The sequence below is a fragment of the Apodemus sylvaticus genome, chromosome 5 (assembly GCF_947179515.1).
Source record: "Apodemus sylvaticus chromosome 5, mApoSyl1.1, whole genome shotgun sequence".
NCBI lineage: Eukaryota > Metazoa > Chordata > Mammalia > Rodentia > Muridae > Apodemus > Apodemus sylvaticus.
In genome coordinates, this window is record NC_067476.1 from 108326977 (window position 1) to 108347470 (window position 20494).

The following is a 20494-nucleotide window of genomic DNA, read 5'->3' on the forward strand; positions in this document are numbered from 1 at the left end:
AGACAGATCCACCCACAAGACCCAGACTCAAATCTCTAATCTGGCCTAGGATCTTACCGACATACTTCTTCCAACCTCATGGCTAGTTTGAAGCACACTAGGACCATATAGGCATCATCTCTGGCCTAGTTAAAAGCCTGTCCACATCTCAGAATTCTCCTTACAGCGGAGTCTTGAGCACTCACATTATCACTGGATTAACTTTCTATCTGGACACTCGGCTGTGACTTTCTTCCCTTAAAGGGACCATCAGATTTGATAACTTTGCTCTTTCCAATACTGAGGCTGTCTCTCCTTGGTGGCAGTCTGGGGTTTCGGGGGGTAGACACAGAGATGCCCTGCACATTCCTGAACACAGCCAGTTAACCTGGTTATCTCTTCCCATCCCTCTAGCTTTGGTGCCTTTGGTGGATAGAATCAGCTCGCGAACATGTAAAACCAAGCTGAAGTCGAGTGTGCGCATGGCAGGCTCAGTGTGTCGAGTGAGAGCCCCGGCCACGGGGGATTCCTATCCTGAGCTACAGCCAGCTTTATTTCGTATTGGGCTGGCTTTACTGGGTTCCAGCAGAAGCAGAGTCCGAGACAACAATTTCAGCAAAGGTCGTTGGCTCGGGAGTGGTTCCAGGAAGCGAACTGTGGGGTGAGGCTAAGCTCTGGTCAGGAACGTTAGGAAGCAGTGCAGAACAAATCTCAGAGCTGTCCATCCTGGGAGCACAGGCGGCCTAGATATGGTCCATCTGTGTCCACTGACCGGGCAGCACTCCCTGCTTCCTCTACTCTGCACCATTCCTGAACTGAAAAATGCTGATTAAGCTCTCGGGCCGACTTCTTGTGCTCCCCTACGAAGGCCAAGGGACGTGAGCGGACACTGAGAAGAGCCGCTGTACCAGACAATTCTGTGGAGCCAGCCACTGGGCTCATAAAAGCCATGACTCCATGTGAGGCCTCTCGGCAGACAGGGAATCCTGACACACTGCAGTCTCTCCTTGCACCAGACAAAAAAAGAACACACTTGCCCCACACCAGTGACTCTGAAAATCCCGTCCAATCTGGAATAGCATTTTCTCCCCAGAAACTGGAAGGGATATAGGAATACACACATTTTTTCCTGCCTTGGCAACAGTTGGGATATTGAGGACTGTTTATATAGACATGAACTTGAACTTTTTAAACAACTAAGAAAGGACTCGCCTTCCAGCCCCCACATCTCCCCCATTTCGATACTTTGGATAGCACACTTAAAGATAAAAGAAACAGTAAAACCAGAAGACAGTGGCTCTCTAACATGAACTGTGGATGTTTACATGGCTGGATAGAATAAACAGCATGTCTTATGTCATGTCTGCATGTCACGGAGTCTCGTGGTTTCCCTGGGGAAAGGCAAGTGTCTAGAGTTTCAAATAAGTTTTTCGTCAGATCAGTGTTATATTTCGGTAGCACAAAGAAAAATGGCTAGTTTTCGGGAGCCAAAAAAGTTTATTCTATGATAATTTCTGTGAACACTTTTCCCAGTGCTTCTATTAAAGATGCAGAGATGAGCAGGGCTGTACTGAAGGTGATGATCTTTATGCTCTTCCTAGTAACTCCCCCCCATAGGCAATTTTCATATAAAGAGCAATGAGTGGGAGGCTAGATCTAGGAATGCCTTTCCAAGAAATTTGGGCAAAGTGAAGAAGGCAGATGGTCTAGTGGTGGTGGTGGTGGAGGAGTGGGGGGGGGGGGTGGCTAAAATGTATTGCAGGCAAAGAAATAAAGCCTAACAGCAAATTTAGGAGAAAATAGGGCATGACCACATAAACTAATATTGTCTCTAATGACAAGTTAGACTCACTGGATCTGGAGCCACAGGAAGGCGATATCTGACCAGACGGGCAAGTGCACATATTTGGCCTCGAGCAGAATCCATCCCCACAGGAATGCCGGCAAATGGCTGCAAATCAAACCAGAAGTCTGTCAGAATAGAGTTCGTCAGCACACAGCTAGGCACAGGGACTCGGTGCTCAGATGAGGGCCCTGGGCCCACTGTCCCTTCTGTATTCATTTACAAAGCTAGTCTATCAGAGTAAAGAGACTCTAGTTTGAAATCAGTAACTCCCGTATCGATATTGGGATTTCCCTGTTTTTCTCTTATTCAATAGGACCCAGTCACTCAAAGTCCCTGGCCAGGCTATGAAGAGAAAACCAAACAAATAAAAATCTCACAAGAACTCTGTTCTTATATTAATTTATAATTTAAAAATAGAAATCTTATAACCATATTCTTGGCAGATGATTTTATTGTAAACATTTAATTATCAGTCCACTCTGAATTATACTGACAGCCTGAGGGGTGAATCTGGAATCCACCACTTAAAGCTAATTCTACAAATCAGGGAAACATTCACACTGCCAGTGTGACCCAGAGCCAAGTGCTCTGCTAGTATCCTGAAGAGCAAATTAGATGGCAGATGAGTTGTAGTTCTCAGCAAACTAAGACTCACTCACTATTTGTTAGACTAAGTGCGCTCCTTTACCAGAACTCCTCGAGAGACTGTAAGAGGCAAACACAATGAAAAAGACTAAAATAATAAACAGGGTAGAAAGCACACCGAGACACAGCAAATGGCTTCATAGATGTGACAAACTGTTCCCAGATGAGAGATCATAGAATCACAGCAACATTTATTTGGATGCCTAATGAAAATATTCCGGAGAATTCCAAAGAACTGGGAGGAAAGGACTCTACTGTCAAGTTCCTTTAGAAAATTCTGAATTCCACCTCCCTACTCCACTAGTAAATTTTTTTCTTTATTCTTGGTATGTAATTAAACAAGATCTCTCTGTATAGCCCTGGCTGGCCCGGAACTCACTATATAGACCAGGCTATCCTCAAACTTAGAGATCCAACCTTCTCTGCCTCCCAAGTGCTAGAATTAAAGTGTATACCACCCTGCCCAGGATTTTATAGAGACATGGTCTCACTAAGTAGCCCAAGCTGACCTCAAGCTCTTGATCCTCCTGTCTCAGCTTCTGGAGTTCTGAGATGGTGGTGTGTCATTCATGACTTTGATCATTAAAATAAGTCACTGCCTTTGCTCTTTGTCCAAGAGTTAGAACTGCCTTTTCCCTCAAATTTAATGTGCGTGGTTTAGGGAGGCCCAGGCATATTACAGCCAAACAGGGAGAAATTACAACGAGGAAATCAGCAGTGAGAAGGTCTTATTCAAAATCCCATTAGCATGATTACACCCGTCTACAGGGCCAGGAGCAGCTTGTGCAAACAGCACACAACTGCAATCAAAGAGTCCCCATGGCTCCATTCCATACAGTTAGAAATGGTCTAAAGGAAATCCCTGATTAAAGAAGGGCAGTGCTTTGGAAAGTTATTGTGTTTCCCAAATGGGATTCAGAAAAAATAGGAAACTCTTATCTCCAGAAGGCTGAGCTATAAACACATTCATAGTATTCAGTAGCAAGGATCAGCATGCAATGAAAGCCATGATTGCATTTGAGTGACAGGTTATCTATTTACTTACGAACAATACACTGATTTCCACCAGGTAAGGTTTTCCATCCAGGACAACAGTATGCATTATAACGTGATCCACAGACGTTGGGTCTGAAACAAAAACACAGAATTCCATACTTTGAAAAATAAGAACTAAGCAAATGAGAGAGAGAAAAAACCTCTAAATGCTCAAACAGAGTAAACCCCAGCAAACAGAGGAAACTAAAAATAGAGGCCTGACCGAGTTGGGTAGTTTAGGACATTTGGAACATTTAACATATTAATATGGTAGGAATCCCTTAACACCAACACGCATACCAGGAAAAGAAAACCGGGAGAGGCCCAGGAGAGCGCCTGCCATCTCAAACGCTCAGGTGTCAAAAACCAAGGAGCGATGGATAGATACAGGTCTAGGTTAAACCAACTCCTTACCAACCTGGATCAGAAAGGTCATATTAAAATCTGTTACTCACAAAGTTTTAAATGTCTACTCTCAGAAATGACATGTTTTCCCCCTCTCTGGCCCAGATTTCCTCCAAACTATTACCACATTCTTCCTTAACAAAAATTATAGGAATTCAAACTCTGCCATCAGTCCAGGGGGAGGGGGAAACATAAGGGTCAAAACATGTAAATATTTCTTTAGCAAAAATTTGGAAACAGTCAATACCAGAAAGATACCTGGAAAAATAAGAGCAGTGTCACTTTGGGTTTACTGTTTACAGACAGCTTGTCACGTGTCTTGGAGTAAAGACTCCATTCAGAATCCAGAAGGTAGATCTCTAACAGTTCCTGAGGAGAACTGGGTAAAAGTGTGGCTGTCCTCTATCGGAAAGGCCAGGGGAGCACAGACTGAGAAGCAGCCAGCTCTTCCATATGTGCGTCCTCAAGGCTCAACACTGGTGCTAGCTGCCTACGAGAGCTAATCTGAAGGCTTGTGTGCTGAACGCTCACATCTAAACTCCTGACCCAAGGCTCAGAGAACATCACAATGACGGGGTGGAAAGGATGTGAGAGCCAGAAGACAGAGAGCAGAGCTGGGAACTGCTGTCTTCTGGACATAGCATGGCTGTTACATTCATGAGCACACGGCAGCTATGGTTACCCGCACAAGATGAAGCCAGCCAAATTCCAGAGTGGTTGGGGGGGGGGGATTGGGAGACTGTCCACCCCTAGCTCAGGAACTTTGGGCAGTTGATGATGGAGGGGGAGGAAGTCCCAGCCCTGCATCCATGCCCGCATGGGCAGCAGTAATTAGACTCAGTAGGTTATTAGCTAAAAAGGAAGAAAAGGCAATTAATGAAGTCGGGCGGAGACATTTGGGGGAAGTCTGGGAGGAGCTGGAGGGAAGCAGCAGCAGGCACAATATGAAAGCCCCAAAGATTAAAAAGTATTGTTTTTTTCAAAGGTCACATGTTTTACAGTCATTTTTATAAAACAGAAGACATTCCAAGGCTTTCTAGTATAAATACCACAGTCCCTCAAGAATAAATTTTCAACACAACTGCACAGCTAACATGTATTTCTGAGCTGGGATTCATCCTATGTCTAGATGCAAAGGCCTCTTGTACTCTATTCCTCTCTCTTCTCCATCTTGCAGGCAGGGACTCAGGTAAAGTCTCTTCCCATCCTCCACCTTTCAGAAATTCTGGAACAATCTACAGTGTACAATGCATGCTCAATGTTAGGGTGAGAGGAGAGAATTGGGCTGGCAGCAGCCTTGAACTTCTAGACTGAGTGTGTAGAGCCAGGTTTCCTTGGTCTCTCTGGTCTTCATTTATTTCAGCATGCATCGTGACAATGCAGATGTTTGCCTTCTCTACAGTCGGTGAGAGAGAATGTGTGCATGCAAGCATGTGTGCTTGTATGCATGTGTGTGCATTCATATCTGTACAATTGTGGACATTCAAGCTTTGCTTGTAAGAAGGAGAATGGGAGAACCAAACAGCAGCAGCATCCAGATGGAGTCAGATCACCTAGTCAGGTTCTGCAGGAAGAGACAAAAGTGTATAAAAATGTATCTGAGATCAGAGACATGGCTCTGCAGTTGTTCATTTGCTGCTCTTCCAGAGGACCTGGGCTCAGTCCCCAGCACCAACCCGGCTCACAACCATCTGCAGGTCCATTCCCCAGGGGTCAAACACCCTCCTCTGGCTTCCACAAGAGTCAGGCATGCACATGGTGCACAGACCTATACGCAGGCAAGCCAGTCATGCAATTAAAGCCTTAGGGGAGGGGAATTAATTGAACTGCATGGATATTGTCCTTTCATCCCTCATGTGACAAAGTCGTGCCCCAAACTTCAGAATGCAGAATGTCCTGGGCAAGCAAAAGCTTGGAAAGAAATGTATAGAAAAGCAGAATACAGGGATATGGAGAGGAGGGTGCTCAAACTTTCTAAATTCTATCAGTTTTAAATGGCAAGCCAGCCAAAGTCAATAGCTTCAATCCTTCCCCACCAATGGCGCATTACAACAACTCTGCTGGATCCAGCCCCCAAACCAAATCCTGGAATTGCTTCACAAGCCCTCTGAGCCTTTTCAGGGTGTCCGGTGGTTAAAGGTACTATTTTTTTTTTTCAAGTAAAAGCCAGAACTGTGTGACATGATGGATGCATATAATAGGGTGAAACAGCCTATGGCAAAGGTCCAGAGTCAGCCATTTCTGTTCTCCAAAGCAAGATATACAAAAGATTCTCCCCACAGTACTGAAAAGTTATAATACTATGAGCAGTATTGTTTTTCTATATTTAGAATCATTCCATTACCAAAAGCATAGAAGGCTGAAAAATTTACCACAGTTACAAAACAGGAAGTTAGTGCTCTAAGCATCCACAGTGTAAAAGTCACAGCCCAGAGCTGGGGAGAGGCTGAGAGGGCGAGAGAACGCTTGATGCTCCGGACAAGAAGTGCAAATTTACATAAAAAACTGGATATAACTGCACTCATGCCTGTGACCCCAGCACTGTGGCAGGCACAGACAGGAGATCAAGGGGGCTTGCCAGTCACCAACCTAGTTCTCCATTCAGTGAGTGATCCTGCCTCAAAGGGCTAACAGTGAATCTGACAGAGCGGGACACTTGACATACCCCTCTGGCTATTACAACATGTGCACAGACACACACACCACAGATGCACTCACACAGATTAAGTGTAATAATTAAATAATAATGGCGCAGTCAGCATGAACTCAGAAACAAGTTGGAAAAAAGGGGTTTAGAAATCAATAAGACAAATAAAAGTTATGCTCTTGGAGCTAGCCTGGTTTATTATTAAGTTCCAGATCAGCCAGGGCTACACAGCCCTCTACCCCGCCCTCTACCAAATAAAAACCAAACCACCCCACTAATGAAATGAAGCAGAAGGAGACAACATATTCATCTTTCAATGGGCTAAGCTCTCATATTTCCTAAGAAAGCAACATGTATTGAGTGGGGACATAGTGGCGTGACACAGTGTGAGAACTGAAGACAGCCTGAGCCCTGGGCCAGCAGCGGGGAGATGGCTGGCTTCCTCACTTTCTGCCCTCACAACCCTGCTCGTGCGTTCACACGTAAAGGCTTAGCTCATAACCTGGTCCTCACCTTTAATCTGAGGCACCAGTATTCTTGAAGTGTGGATGCTTTCACATTGCCACAGAATGCTCTGCTTTCTTAGAAGGTAACAAGCAAACCCTGCTTCTTTCTTTCCCCAAACCCCTTTCGCTGGAGCACCACACCAATTTACCATGTCTCCTTTAAGATCTGCACAATGGAGTGTGATTGCTTAATTCACATTATGACTTTTTTATGTTTTTTAATATATATTTTTATTTTCTATATTCTTTGTTTACAATCCAAAAGCTTTCCTCTTTCTTAGTCCCCACACCCCATATGTCCCATAAGTCCTCTTCTCTCCATCCATTCTCCTGTCTTTCCCCCTCCCTTTTCTCTGTCCTGGTACTCCCCTACAATGCTGGATCAAGCCTTTCCAGGATTAGGGCCCTCTTCTTCCTTCTTCATGGGAATCATTTGATATGCTAATTGTATCTTCAGTATTCAGAGCTTCAGGGCTAATTTATATCCACTTATCAATGATTGCATTCCATGTGTATTCTTTTGTGATTGCGTTACCTCGCTTAGGATGATATTTTCCAGTTCCAACCATTTGCCTAAAAAAAATTCATGAATTCATTGTTTTTAATTGCTGAATAGTACTCCATTGTGTATATATACCACATTTTCTGTATCCATTCCTCCATTGGGGGATATCTGGGTTCTTTCCAGCTTCTGGCTATTATAAATAAGGCTGCTATGAACATAGTGGAGCATGTGTCCTTATTGCATGCTGGGGAATCCTCTGGGTATATGCCCAAGAGAGGTATAGCAGGGTCCTCCGGAAATGTCACTCCTTCACTGCTGGTGGGATTGTAAGATGGTACAACCACTATGGAAATCAGTCTAGCGGTTCCTAAGAAAACTGCATATTATGACTTTTATTTTATACTTTTATCTTTTGGGAGAAGGCAGGGGGTTGAGATAGAGTTTGTTTGTATAGCCCTGGCCATCCTGTAGATTATCTGCAGACTAGGATGGCCTCAAACTCAGAGATCCACCTACATCTGACTCCTTACTGCTGTATTTGAATGTATTTGAAAGTGTGCACCCCCACCGCCCGCCATTAATTTTTATCTTTTATAATAAATAACATACTTTTTAGATTTTCAGTTGTTATAACCAACATCATCCAATGATAGTTTTTCATCTGACTCTACTTTGTCTGGTTCTACAACGTCTTCCCTGTGATTCCAGTCTTGAGAATCATGAGCTAACAGAAATTTCTTAAACAAGCTGAGTGGAGTTTGTTCCTCTTGCACACAACCCCTCCCCGCAAAAAGGCTCTAATCTAGGAAAAAAATGGATGTCTTGTTTTAGTCGGAAGGCAGCAAGCATGTGAGCGTCTAGGGAGACACATGGGGTTGCTTTCATTGTAGAGGATATTACTCTAAGGTTTCAGTACAAACAGCATTTACAAAGAAGATAATTCTTTAATTAAGTTACTCTTGTGTAAATGAGAGTGCAGCACGCACACGACTTTCTCTTTATTTTTCTCATCCTCTCTGCTGGCCCACTGCTTCTTAAATGTCATATAGTTAAGTGTTCCGTGCAGATAGCAGCAGCCCTTAGCAAATTAAGATGAATTAAAATTCAGAGGAAACAAAATTTTCCACTAACTGCCAGGATTCCATTCTTATGTTTTATTTTCATAGCAACTCTTGGAGGTGATTACTGCAGTAATTATCTTTTACTCTGAGGATATTAGGACCTCAGGAAGGTTAAACCAACTACCAAAGTCCCATAGCTTCGCAATACATCATGGATGAATCTGAACTCAGGAAGTCTGCATTTGAGTCTATCCTCTTAACCAATAAACTAGGGCACAGATGTATTCAGAAAGGAAGACGGTATTTCACTCAATGGCACATGTGGTGACATAGATAATCAAAATCACAACATGTCTACTGATAGACTAGAGGTAAGGGATAAATTATGTTTTGCCTGCATTCTAACAGTTCATGGAATAAGAGGGGAATGTGTGTATATCCCACCTCCCCATTGTGATAGTTGTATTTTTAATAGTTAGGTCTTCATCTATAACTTCTCCTACCAAACTCCATCACCCTGGGGATAGCGAGCCTCAACAGGCTTGCTGTTGGAGCCAGTTCAGACACAGGACTTGGAGGCTGTGTGGGCTAACTAAAGCCTCTCTCAGTAGAGCAAACAGCTGGGCTCTACCACGTCTGACCACATCATTGCAGAAATTGGCCTCTGTGCAAGATGTCTGCAGATGTCCACATTCCTTTAGCCAGAGCCCACTTCTGCAAGTTTGGCCTGTCCAACAGCAAGATAGCCTTTCCGCTTTTTCTCCTAAGTGCAAAGCCTTTTCCAAATAGGGTTGGTGTTATAAAAACAAGTCAGAGGGCTTTTATTTCATGTAAGAGTTTCCCAGCCTATTCAGCAATTAAATACTTAAGGTTTGGGCAAATGAGGCTAACCCTGAGCCCCAAGTCACAGGCTTCTTTTTTTTTATTTTTTTATTTTATTTTATTTTATTTACCTCTAAGAGAAAAGTTACAATTGAACCCACCAAGTATAAACACAAAGAAAGATCAGGAAATCTGAACTATCATGTAACAAAGAGTGCCCAAGGACTCATGTGACATGTGCAAGAACATATCTTAATATCACATCATTCCAGAGTTAGTCTTTCACTCTCCAACATGTCCTGGATCGTGGAACGTTAACAATACCCAAAGTGGTTCTATCTATAGTCAACTACACAGCATGGCTGCATGTGTTCTTTGACAAATTTTAACTTATCAAGATGAAAAGAGAAAGAAAATCTACGTGCACTTCCTGGTGACGCCCACCATGCATCCCAGCCGGCTCCTCGAATCCCAACCACCTCTTCTTGTTATTTTAGCACCTTTATTCTGATCCTGTCAGCGGAAGGCAGAGGTCGAGTCCGCAGTGATGTGAATACCACATGTAAGTGTTCAGCCCATCTGCCAGTCACAACAATGTGAGTAATGGAAGCCGCTTCCGTGACCGCCTCAGGCCTCAGCCAGACACTCCTGATCAGACTCAGAAACGGACTTCTGGCTTGACTGAGCTGACACTACCCAGGAAACAGACAATCCTGACTTGCTACTTTGAAGGTACAAGCCAACCAACCTCTCTAATTTACTTCAAGGACTTTTTCTTGACAAAATCACCAAAAATATTATTCTAAAACAACCTAAATATAAGCAGAAGGAATATTTCATGCTCTGATTTCCAAAATCTTTGCTCCCCACTTGCTTTCCCTGGCACCAACTAGTGACTTCAGTGTCTTCTCTCCCCAAACTTTGGGCTGATATCTCTTTCTCCTTCTTTCTTTCTCTCTCTTCCATCTCTGCCTCTTACCTCTTTCTTTTTGACCCATTTCTTCTCTCCTTTGTGACCATTCTCAGGACTTTTAGAATGCAATGTTTTGTTACCACCTTGAACTAACACTAACTGAATCCACGATCCAACAGCACAGCTTGTACGGCCAGCAACCTCAGCACCATGTGAGCATCAGATAGACCATCAATTAGCTGCCTTACCCCAAATCACAGAGCCACTCAACAGTGTGATGTGAGGAGCGTAGAACCAACTTGGTGCTTTCTTCCAACAAAACCCATCCTGGCTAATCTTGACCAAAACCATGAAAGAATTCTAATTAAGGGGAAGACTATAAGATACCTGATCATCCTCAGCTCTACGTCAATCATTAAAAGCAAGGTTTAGAAATTCTCTGCGGCTTAAAACGACCACATTGACTAAATGTAATATGTAATGTGGTACCCCCTTTGATGGGGGTAAAGGCATAAAATGATGATTAGGCAAAAGGCAAGGAAAAGGATTGAAAATGGAACTAAATGAGTTCCTGTGCATCAGTACTTGCTCCCTGGTTGTAATGACTGCGCCATAACAGGCGAAGAAGCTATTCACATGGCACACACCCCACGCCTTCCTAGACCATACAGCTCTGGAAAGGTGAAGACACAGAAGTGATTCCCTAAACCTGAGAGGCCACTTCAACCAACAGCCAGTTTCAATCCTTTCAGAACCTCTCTCAAGTGATTGGGTCATCCATTGGTATATGGTTTTCTTAGGGGGAAGAAAGAAAGAATTTAAGGCTCAAAAAAAAATCCCTCAGGTTCATTATAACAGAAAACGATGCTGGGCTATGAAAGGTAGCTGTCAAGATGTTTAAAGAACATCTCTGGGCGTGGCAGGTCCTAAGTACTCCAAGGCATCAGGCAACTTCTGGTTCTGGTACTCTGGAATAAGCATAACTAAGAGCACGGGGACTCTGCTCAAATGTCTGGGCCACTTGAGTCCCCCCAAAATCCTGAGTAACAAACAATTTGCTATCCTATGGGGTGGGGACTACACTTGAGTGGGGATTTGTCTCTGTATATATCAAAGGTGCTGACATCAAGTACACAGACAGAGGAATTTCAGCCCCAAAGTATGAACTAGTTGGCCTTTGAGGGGTAAGAAAAAGTTATCTTAAAAAACAGAAACACAGGCATGTCTTGAAGTTGTATTTCTTAAATCTCTGAGGAGAGTTGACCAGTAACATGATGAAAACATAAGGAGCTACTTGACAGAGTCCTGTGGGCCCTGGGCTTCACCCACTGAGCTTGAGATTGACCATAACAAGCTCTTTTATGTCTGCTTTCATGACCGATGCCAAAGCTACACTATACTTCTCAAAAGGGTAGAGATGAAATTGCAGAAGTGATTGAAAATCACCAGATAAACAAAGAGGTTTGTGGGAGCCTTTCAGGGATGGGCAGTCCGGGTGGCATATGGAACCCTCTGTTCCTACCTCCTTGTTATTTCTCTTACTAGAGCTGTGGGGATAAGGCAAACCAGGGTTCTCAAACAGAGAGTTCTACAGGAAGATGATACAGAGTGTTTGTGTCACCCTGGGGAAGCAACCAAGGGAAACAGCTTAGAGGAAGCAGGGGGCAGATTATAGGAGGGCAAGGTGACTTTAAGCTTTAGCTCTGAATACTGGCAGTTCCTGACTGATGAACAGATAGGGCTCTGAAATTTTATTTCTAACTATTAGTATTTGAAGGTTGGAATAGTCTTTCCAATGTAATTAGGTGGTGGTTTGGTTCCTAAACTAGAGAAACAGCAGGCTCTCTTCTACTTTATCCACTAAATAGACTTTTGTGGACTGACCTGGGAAGCTAACCACGGCTTAAAATGTTTTATGGGAAACATTACATAGCAGGGAATCTGAAGGAAACTTGGCCATGAAAACCCATAGGGCTAAAGGCTGTGAAAGACCAAGGAAAAGGCTCCATGTATGCAGCCCTGGGGAAGCATTTGTCCATGCTAGGTGGGGACTTCCTAAAATTTCAAAACAAAGAATGGAAGCTTAAGATTTTTCAGCTGCTTTGGGGTCAGTCATGATCTGTAAGTAAGACCAATGAACTCGTTGGTTCCCCAAAGTGAGCTGCAATGGAATAGGACTTTGGTTTGAACTTAAAACCTGAGGTGGAGAGGAGGGGGAGGGGAGGGGGAAGGGAATGGGGGGGGTGGGAGAGGGAGGGGAGGGGAAGGGGAGGGGAGGGAATGCAATTGTAAACATTGTTTCCTAAAAGTCAGAAGAACTTAAGTAAAGGCTCCTAGTTAGTGTAAGTGTCATCGCTCTGAGCAGAAAGGTATTCTGGCAATTGCGAGTCAAGAAATAACACAAAGTCACACAATACAACAAATCTCACCCAAGAGATTTATTGGGAAAGACACAAGAGGGTAGCCACCTCTGATCATGAGAGAAGCAGCAAATAACTGAGCAGGAGGCAGGCTTTATGTAGAGTTTCTAGAGAGGGGGGGGCACAGAACTTCCCACTGTGGCCTGGAATTGGTGGGATTCTGTGGCCTGACTTTGGTCTTATTGTCTATAGGGCAAAGTTTGGCCACCTGAATCTTGAGGGGCTGGAAACAGCCATTAGAGTAGTCCTGGTGGGGGCTGTCCATTTGTACCTCAAGGGGCTTACGGTTAGTGCAACTATTTCATTGACATTAGCACTTGATGCTGCTACGATCTAAAACTTGACAGTTCTTTTTTTACCCTCCAAATTAAAAGTCAAGTTGTAACCATTTACATATACATATGAAAAAAGCAATGAAAGTAGTGTACATTTTAAGGGAATTGATTAAATTAGCGACTTATCCAGTTCCAGTCATGTCAAAATACTACAAAATAAAAATAGTAATTAGCAAATTTTGGAGAACATTATAACTTATAGAATGATTTTCCCCAAAACCCATCAGGAAAACACATTGATTGACCTGCTTGTTTGCAGAAGATTGCAGAAAATCTGATTAAGGACATAACTTTTTAAAAGGCTACACTATGGAGACCTGTCTGAAGTCATCAAGTAAAGGGCGAAAGAATCTATGAATAAAACATTCCCAGATTAGAGAGTTCTGGAGCAGAGCTTAGAAAGATGTTTCTATAATAGCCCAAAGAAGATGTGTCCTGCCTTTCACTAATTTGTATAGTTTTGTGCCCTGATTTTATGTTGTTGTTGTTGTTTTGTTTGGTTTGGTTTTTTCTGGGGCTACAAAACAAAACCACTTCTTTTTAGATCAATTATACAAAGTATATTGTGGGTGTATGTGAAGGGAATAGAGCTGTGTTTCTGTTACACAGTTCCTGCGGTATGAGTACTGGGGCTAGCTCCCATGATAAAAATGTTAGCCATCTTTCAAATAGGAGTTTGAGGAATTTTCAAGAAATGTCTGGTTGGATAGGAAGGACAATGATTCAAAACCTGCTCTCAGCTGGTTCTGAAATGCACGCTGGACATCCACTTGAGCACTGAGTTTGGCTTGTCTTTAGAAAAGTAGCTACAGGTGCACCGTCCAGTGACATAGCAGCTATCTAACCTTGCTTAGGAGACAATGGGCCACATGAAGTTGGGGTGACCTATTTCATGAGAAATCAGAGTTCCTACCCTTTCCCAGCATCACAGCTCTCTCCTAAAATCCAACATGAAAGCTTTCTCTCACCCAGTTGACACCAGCATTGGCCTCCACAGGTACCAGGGCCAGGGTGTTTCCCGGAAGATTTTCACAAAAGATGGCAGACATGCCTTGGGCCTTTGGGAATAATGTCCATCCTCAATCCTCAGCCCTCACACTGGCAGTGCACCTTGCACCACACACCTATTGCCCATCACCAACACTCAAGGAAGCCTCTGGGCAGCTCCCACTTCTATGTCCTTTCCCAAGAGATGCTGGCTGTTCCTGTGGAGTTTTCACCTCTTGTTCAAACCACCAAAGTTAAACTCAGGCATTAGATAAAACGAGCAGTTCTGAGATAGAAATGCCAAAATGAGGGTATAAATATTTCCTTCTAGGCACTGAATGAAATTGAAAAACCTCTTTTTCCCAACTGTAGTAAAAAGTTGCCACAGCTTCGTAGTGTCCTTGCATGAAATCCCTTCTCTTAATAATAAACTAGGGATGGTAGTGCACACCTGTAATCCCAGCAGTCAAGAGACTAAGACAGGAGTTTGAACACAGTCTGGGCTACATAGTGTACCCAGATGACTCAGGTCACCCAGAACTATATGCTAAAATGCTTTCTCAAAACTAATTAATTTTAAAAGAAAATAAAACAGTATTTCTACTTTGACACCCACAATAGATCAAGGAACCTAGGGATTCCAGCTATGGGTTAGACCCCTACAGAGTTATCTTCTTTTATTTGCCCCTCAAGTACCAGGCTCACTCATTAAAAAATGCCATCAATCACCAACCTCATGATACCCAATCCTTGCTGTTCCATGTTTTGTGATTTCTTTTTTCTATACCCCTTAAAGACATGGATAAGAAAAGGCAAACTTGGCTGGCTATGAACCTTGGGTCCATATTCAAAACTACTTCCCAAGCTTTACAGCATTCATAAACAGAGAACAGCAGAGTAAGAACATTTCCATTCTGTCACCCAAACAAATCAGTGGTTCTAGGAGATGGCCATCAATAGCCGAAGTCATGGAAAGAAAGATTTGAGTTACAAATGTGCTTCCTGGTAAAAGAACACAACCCACTTACCGAGTGTTCTTGACAAAACATTTGCAGGGTTCACAGCAAACGCAATAAGCCCACATCATAGCCTTGGCCCACAAACTAGATATACCATCCTATATTCAGATGCTGAACCTGGGCTGGAAGAGAGCCACCTTTCTACCCTGAGAAAGTCTTACCACTGAAAAAAACATCAGTTGCACTGAAGAACATTCTCTTGGTTGGGTGAAGAATATTCTCTACCCCGGGGCTTGCGGGCTTGCTGGTCTAATCTCCTTTTCAAGTTTCAGGACAATGAAAAGTGTCTGTCCAATAAAATAAAAGGGGTGGATGGCATCTAATGCATGGCACCTGAGGCTGTTCTCTGGCCTCTACATAAATTGGGATACCCATGCCAACACTCACACATACAAAAGAACATTTGGGGAGTTTACTTCAAAATAATTCACATCATGAGAAGAAGTAAATAAAACAAGATTAACTCTGTGTGTGTGTATGTGTGTGTGTGTGTGTGTGTTTAAGTCATATAAGTGTAATGTACCTATGTGGTCTATGCACATGGATGCCCATGGATACAATCCCCCATGCCCATACATTCAGAAGCTAAAGGGAGATACTGGGTGCCCTGCTCTATTACTCTGTATTGCACTCTCTTGAACTGGGGTCACCCACTAAGCCTGGACCCTGGCTCATGGTCACCAAGCCCTAGCAATTCTCTGTCAGGTGTATGCAACTTGCTCAGCTTCCTATGTGGGTTGTGGGGATTTGAACTCAGGCCCTCATGATGAGACAAATGCTCTCGCCTGTGGCACCATCACCCCAACCCCAAGACTTAACTATTGATACACTGAAGCTAAGACATCACTGCATCCTTCTCCCTAGAAACTGATATGTTCTAGAAACTAAACTGACATTCTGTACATTGAAAAGTTAAATGACAACTTCGTGGCATCATCCGATTGTCCCCAGTCCATCCCAACTGCTGGTCTTTGACAAACCATCAACTCCTCACATGCTTCCTTCCTTTCGTTTCCTGGATGAGCCCTTGTATCTGTTACATGCCTCTGCATTCCTGAGAGGAACAGAGTCCCAGACCAGAAATGACAACAGTCCACCCCAACCCTCTCAAACAAATGACCAGAACTAATCGATGTCTCTGTGAATCTCAACAATACGGAAGCCAAAAGGTAAGAATGATGCTCACCAGACAGAGAATCCGAGAACAAACTCCTTGACCAGACCTGTGCAAGTCATTGACCACGTTGGCAGTGATTCACTTTCAAGTGCATCCTCAATCTTTCCTAATGACGAATTCATTTGTGATGGTTTGAATAAAAATGTCCACCAAAGCCGCTAGGGAGTGGCACTATTAAGAGGTATGGCCTTGTTGGAGTAGGTATGGCCTTGTTGGAGGAAGTATGTTGCTGGGGGGTGGACCTTTAGGCTTCAGATGCTCAAACCAGGACCATTGTGTCTCATTTCCCTCCTTGCTGTCTATGGATCAAGATGGAGAACTCTCAGCTCCCTCTCCAGAACCATGTCTGCCTACATGCTGCCATGCTTCCTACCTTGGCAATAATGGACTAAACCTCTAAACTGTAAGCCAGAGCCAATTAAATTTTTCCTTTTTTAATAAGAGTTGCCATGGTCATGGTGTCTCTTCACAACAATAGAAAACCTAAGACAGTATTTTTTTTTCAAGGAAAAACATAACTGAGAAAATAACACAGCCTACGCTCAGACACACCTTGAGTCTGACTTTCAGATGTTTGACCATGTCTAGATTGTTTACAAAAGGATAACATTTGCAGATCCCTGTAAGAGTCCTGAAAAAAAATCAAACTTTTAAAGGAAATGCCTATTCTATTTTAAATTAATTTTTCTCCTGGAAGTTAATGAAGCACAGAAAGTACTCATATTTATGTTTATATTTTTGATGTTTTTAAGTAGACTGTCATTTGGCCACTATAATAGCAATCTATCTGACATCGTTCCCACAGCTAGACACACCAGGCATGGTACTAGGAACTGCACCATGTCATTAAATCTTCGGACAACACAAAAAGGTGTGTGCTATAGTCTTATTTACAAGGTAATAAATGAAGCTTACAGAGGTCAAGCCACTTGCCTGAGGTTTCTTCCCAGTAGGTGGTGGAGCCAGGATCTGACTCAAGTGTGTCTATGCCCACATCCCCAAGCCTCCCTGAAAGCATGGCCACTGGCAATTAGCATTCATGGAAAATGAGTCCTCTATCTTTTAAAACATAGTCCCACAAGCAATACCAGTCTGCCCCATTACCCACAACCAGGCTCCAACAGGAAACAGTGTGAGGTAATTATAGCATAACCCCTAGCCACCAGCTCTGGGGTTTTATGACTGAACTGCCAAATCACTTCTAGCCAACTCTGTAGGAAATGTTCAGACACTTTCTCGGATTCCAGCTAAAACGTCAACTGTGTGGCCCTGGGGAGTTGAGAGCTCGCAGGGTGGTAATGGGATATAAAATTTGCAAACTTGAGGTCAGTGGCCTAAATTCTCGGGTGTGAAACAGCAGCAGGCCATGGGAAATTAAAAACTACTTGTGGACTTGAAGGGTGTGTGTCAGGGCTCCCCTTGCCTGGCACGTGTCCATATCATCTCCAAACTGTCTCCATCAGCAAAGAGAAAGATAGCTAAATGGCAGATCCACCCAGAATCGTGGCGAACAAAAGAATACTATCAACATCTTGAGAAGTGTGTTCATTCTGAGTGCTGAGGACTCAGTCCAATTCAAACACAGCTAATGCTCAATAAACAGTTGTCATTAAGATTAAGCAGACGTTCTCCAAACTTATGAGAGGGGCTGTAGAAGACAATGCAAGAATTCCAAAAAAATGTTTTCATCTTGGCGTGTTTTACCTCATAGATTCTAAGTGTGTAAATCAGTAACTGGATAACTGAGTATGCACATTATAAAGCAAAAGCTGTGCTTAATTGCCCTCCAGAATGTTCCTACTCCATGCCGGATCCTGATCCTTCACTGTCGACTAGAAGTGTGGAGAAGGGCTGGGGAAACAGAGGCGACTCACCTCTTAGACTCCCTAAGACAATTCCTGTTTTATCTACCCCCCATACCTTTATTAAATTGAGCTCCTTTAGAAAAATCCTTATTCTTCCCAAGGCTATCTAATGGAGCCTTCTGTTGATAGACAAGTAAAAGTAAATATCTAAAACTATTTCATAGTACTCTCCTAAGGTAGGAAGGAAGGAAGACATCACAGTTGGGCACAGTGGCACAGACTTACAATCTCAGCACTTGGAAGGTAGAGGCAAGGAGATGGCTGACATGTTCAAAGCCAGGCTAGTTTACATAACAAGTTCTAGGCTAACCTAGTCTACATAGCAAGTTCAAGGACAGCCTGGTCCACATAGTAAAACCCTGTTTCCAGAAAGAGAGAGGAGGAAAGAGAGTCAGAGAGAGATGGGGAGGAAAAGAAAAAAAGGAAGGAAAGTGAGGTCCTTAATATGTCAGAGGTTTGTTCGTGCCTAGAATATTACAAGACTTGGAGACACCTGTCAACTGCATGGGATCTGAACACAAAGAGACATGATGTACTACCCAACTGTGCTACCCAACTACCACTGCTTCCAGTCAAACCAGATCTGCCCCTCTGTGGCCTCTCCAGCTATGAAATAAAGAAAAAAAATATGCACCATTAGCACTTCTTAACGACCCCTCTCTGGGTTTTGGTTAGCATCTGAAAACTTCTAAAATGCATCTCTCTATAAATGTATATCACTAACTCCACTAAGAAAGCCTTTAACAATGTCCCCAAAGGGGCCGGTGACTCCAATCAGTAGTTAAGAGAGCCTATTGCAGAGATCTGGTCATTTCCTGGCACCCGTGTTGTGCGACTCACAGGACCTGCTGCCCTCTTCTGAACTTGATAGACACCTGCACTCACGTGTACGGAGCCACAGGCAAGTATAGATGTTTAAAAATAAGATAAATCTTTTAAAGGCATTCACAAAGACATAACCTTATTGGGGTCTGTATGGTGATGCAGTCTTACAAATCAGCACTGAGAGGACAGCTAACTGTGGACATTAGCTGTTACCCGCAGGATTATTTACACAGTACCACATTCACAGGTGCATAAGAAACCCTGTGTTTACCTGCCTTCCACCACATTCCTTTGGGTTCTTATATGGAATCTTTTCTGCCTTGGATTGACTCTCAGTCAGAAACCCTGGAGAGGCTCAAAGCCGCAGGTGTGAGGACACTCCACACCTTTCTGTCCAGCGCCAGCCCATAGCTGGAAGGAACTTCGCTCCAGAACTTTCTCTTCCAGCTTCCCCCAGCCTTTCCCCTTCCTTCCTGTAACAAAAGCTTTCTTGTATCTTTCTTTTGGAAGATTCCACAGCTTCCACATAAACAGGCTTCCTTATTCCTTGGGATATATTTGTTTTTCCTAATTTTCAAACTCTAGTATTTCTATTGGCTCTGTTTTGTTTATAGCTGAAGTTATAAAGTTACTCTCCAAAGAGGAGAAGGCTGAGCCGACAGAGATGTAAGAGAAGAAGAAGGCAGATCCAGGCTCAGTGGCAGTGGTGCAGTCCCAGTACCGGGCTGGGGTTTGCTGCCATCTTTGTCACTGCTGTCTTCTGCCTCTGCCTAGAATTACAGCCTCGTCACCTCACACTCAGCTTGGAAAAGCCACTGCAGGAGGGTTGTGAGTTCAAAGTCAGCCTGGACTGCATAGGGATAGTCTGTTTAAAAAGGAAAGGGTGAAAGAGGGAGAAGTAGAGGAACAAAGATGGCGATGAGGAAGAAGCAAAAGAAAAGAAAATCGTCTCTAGGAATGGGCTCTTTATTAATAAAGAGATTGTCATAAAATTTATCCACAGACCGAGTGTATCCTTAGGGCTGACATAAATCCTGTCTCCCTACACCAGTGTCATAAATGGCGGTACTATATTTGGAATTCGATGTGTATATTTGAATGTAAGTATGACAGATGGTCTAGGAATTCACAGCCCTTCAAAGCACTGACCCAAATCACTTGTCTAATGGGGCCATTCTCCCACCCTGCCTGTTCTGTCTGGAATACATTTCTGGCTGGGAATGGTGGAAATGGGGAATTTTCCTTTCTCCCTTCTGCTCTGAGAGGCTTGAGTAAACACACTGAGTGATAACTTTAACTGAAAAATACCACTTAAGTTGAGAAAGTTGCAAAGTCACAGGAAACTTAAAGCCAGATTTGCTATAGTGCCGAACTCGCACAATCTGAGTCTGGCTGCGGTCCTGATCTGGTTTTCTTCAGTGGCACTGTGGTGACTCCCGTTAGGACAAGCATGGCATGGTGCAGTCTGGCTCCTGACAACATCAGCTCCACTGGTAACTGCA

The 20494-nt window shown here is 43.4% G+C and overlaps 1 protein-coding gene across 1 annotated transcript in view; it reads right to left on the reverse strand.

Moving 5' to 3' along the window:
- The window catches only part of Fbn1 (fibrillin 1), a 198915-nt gene that overhangs the window by 167410 nt on the left and 11011 nt on the right, over positions 1-20494 (reverse strand). The window contains exons 3-4 of the mRNA XM_052183469.1: positions 3516-3598; positions 1832-1930 (exon numbers count right to left, since the gene is read on the reverse strand). Of these exons, the coding sequence (XP_052039429.1) occupies positions 1832-1930; positions 3516-3598 (182 nt within the window). The remainder of the gene's footprint in view (positions 1-1831; positions 1931-3515; positions 3599-20494) is intronic.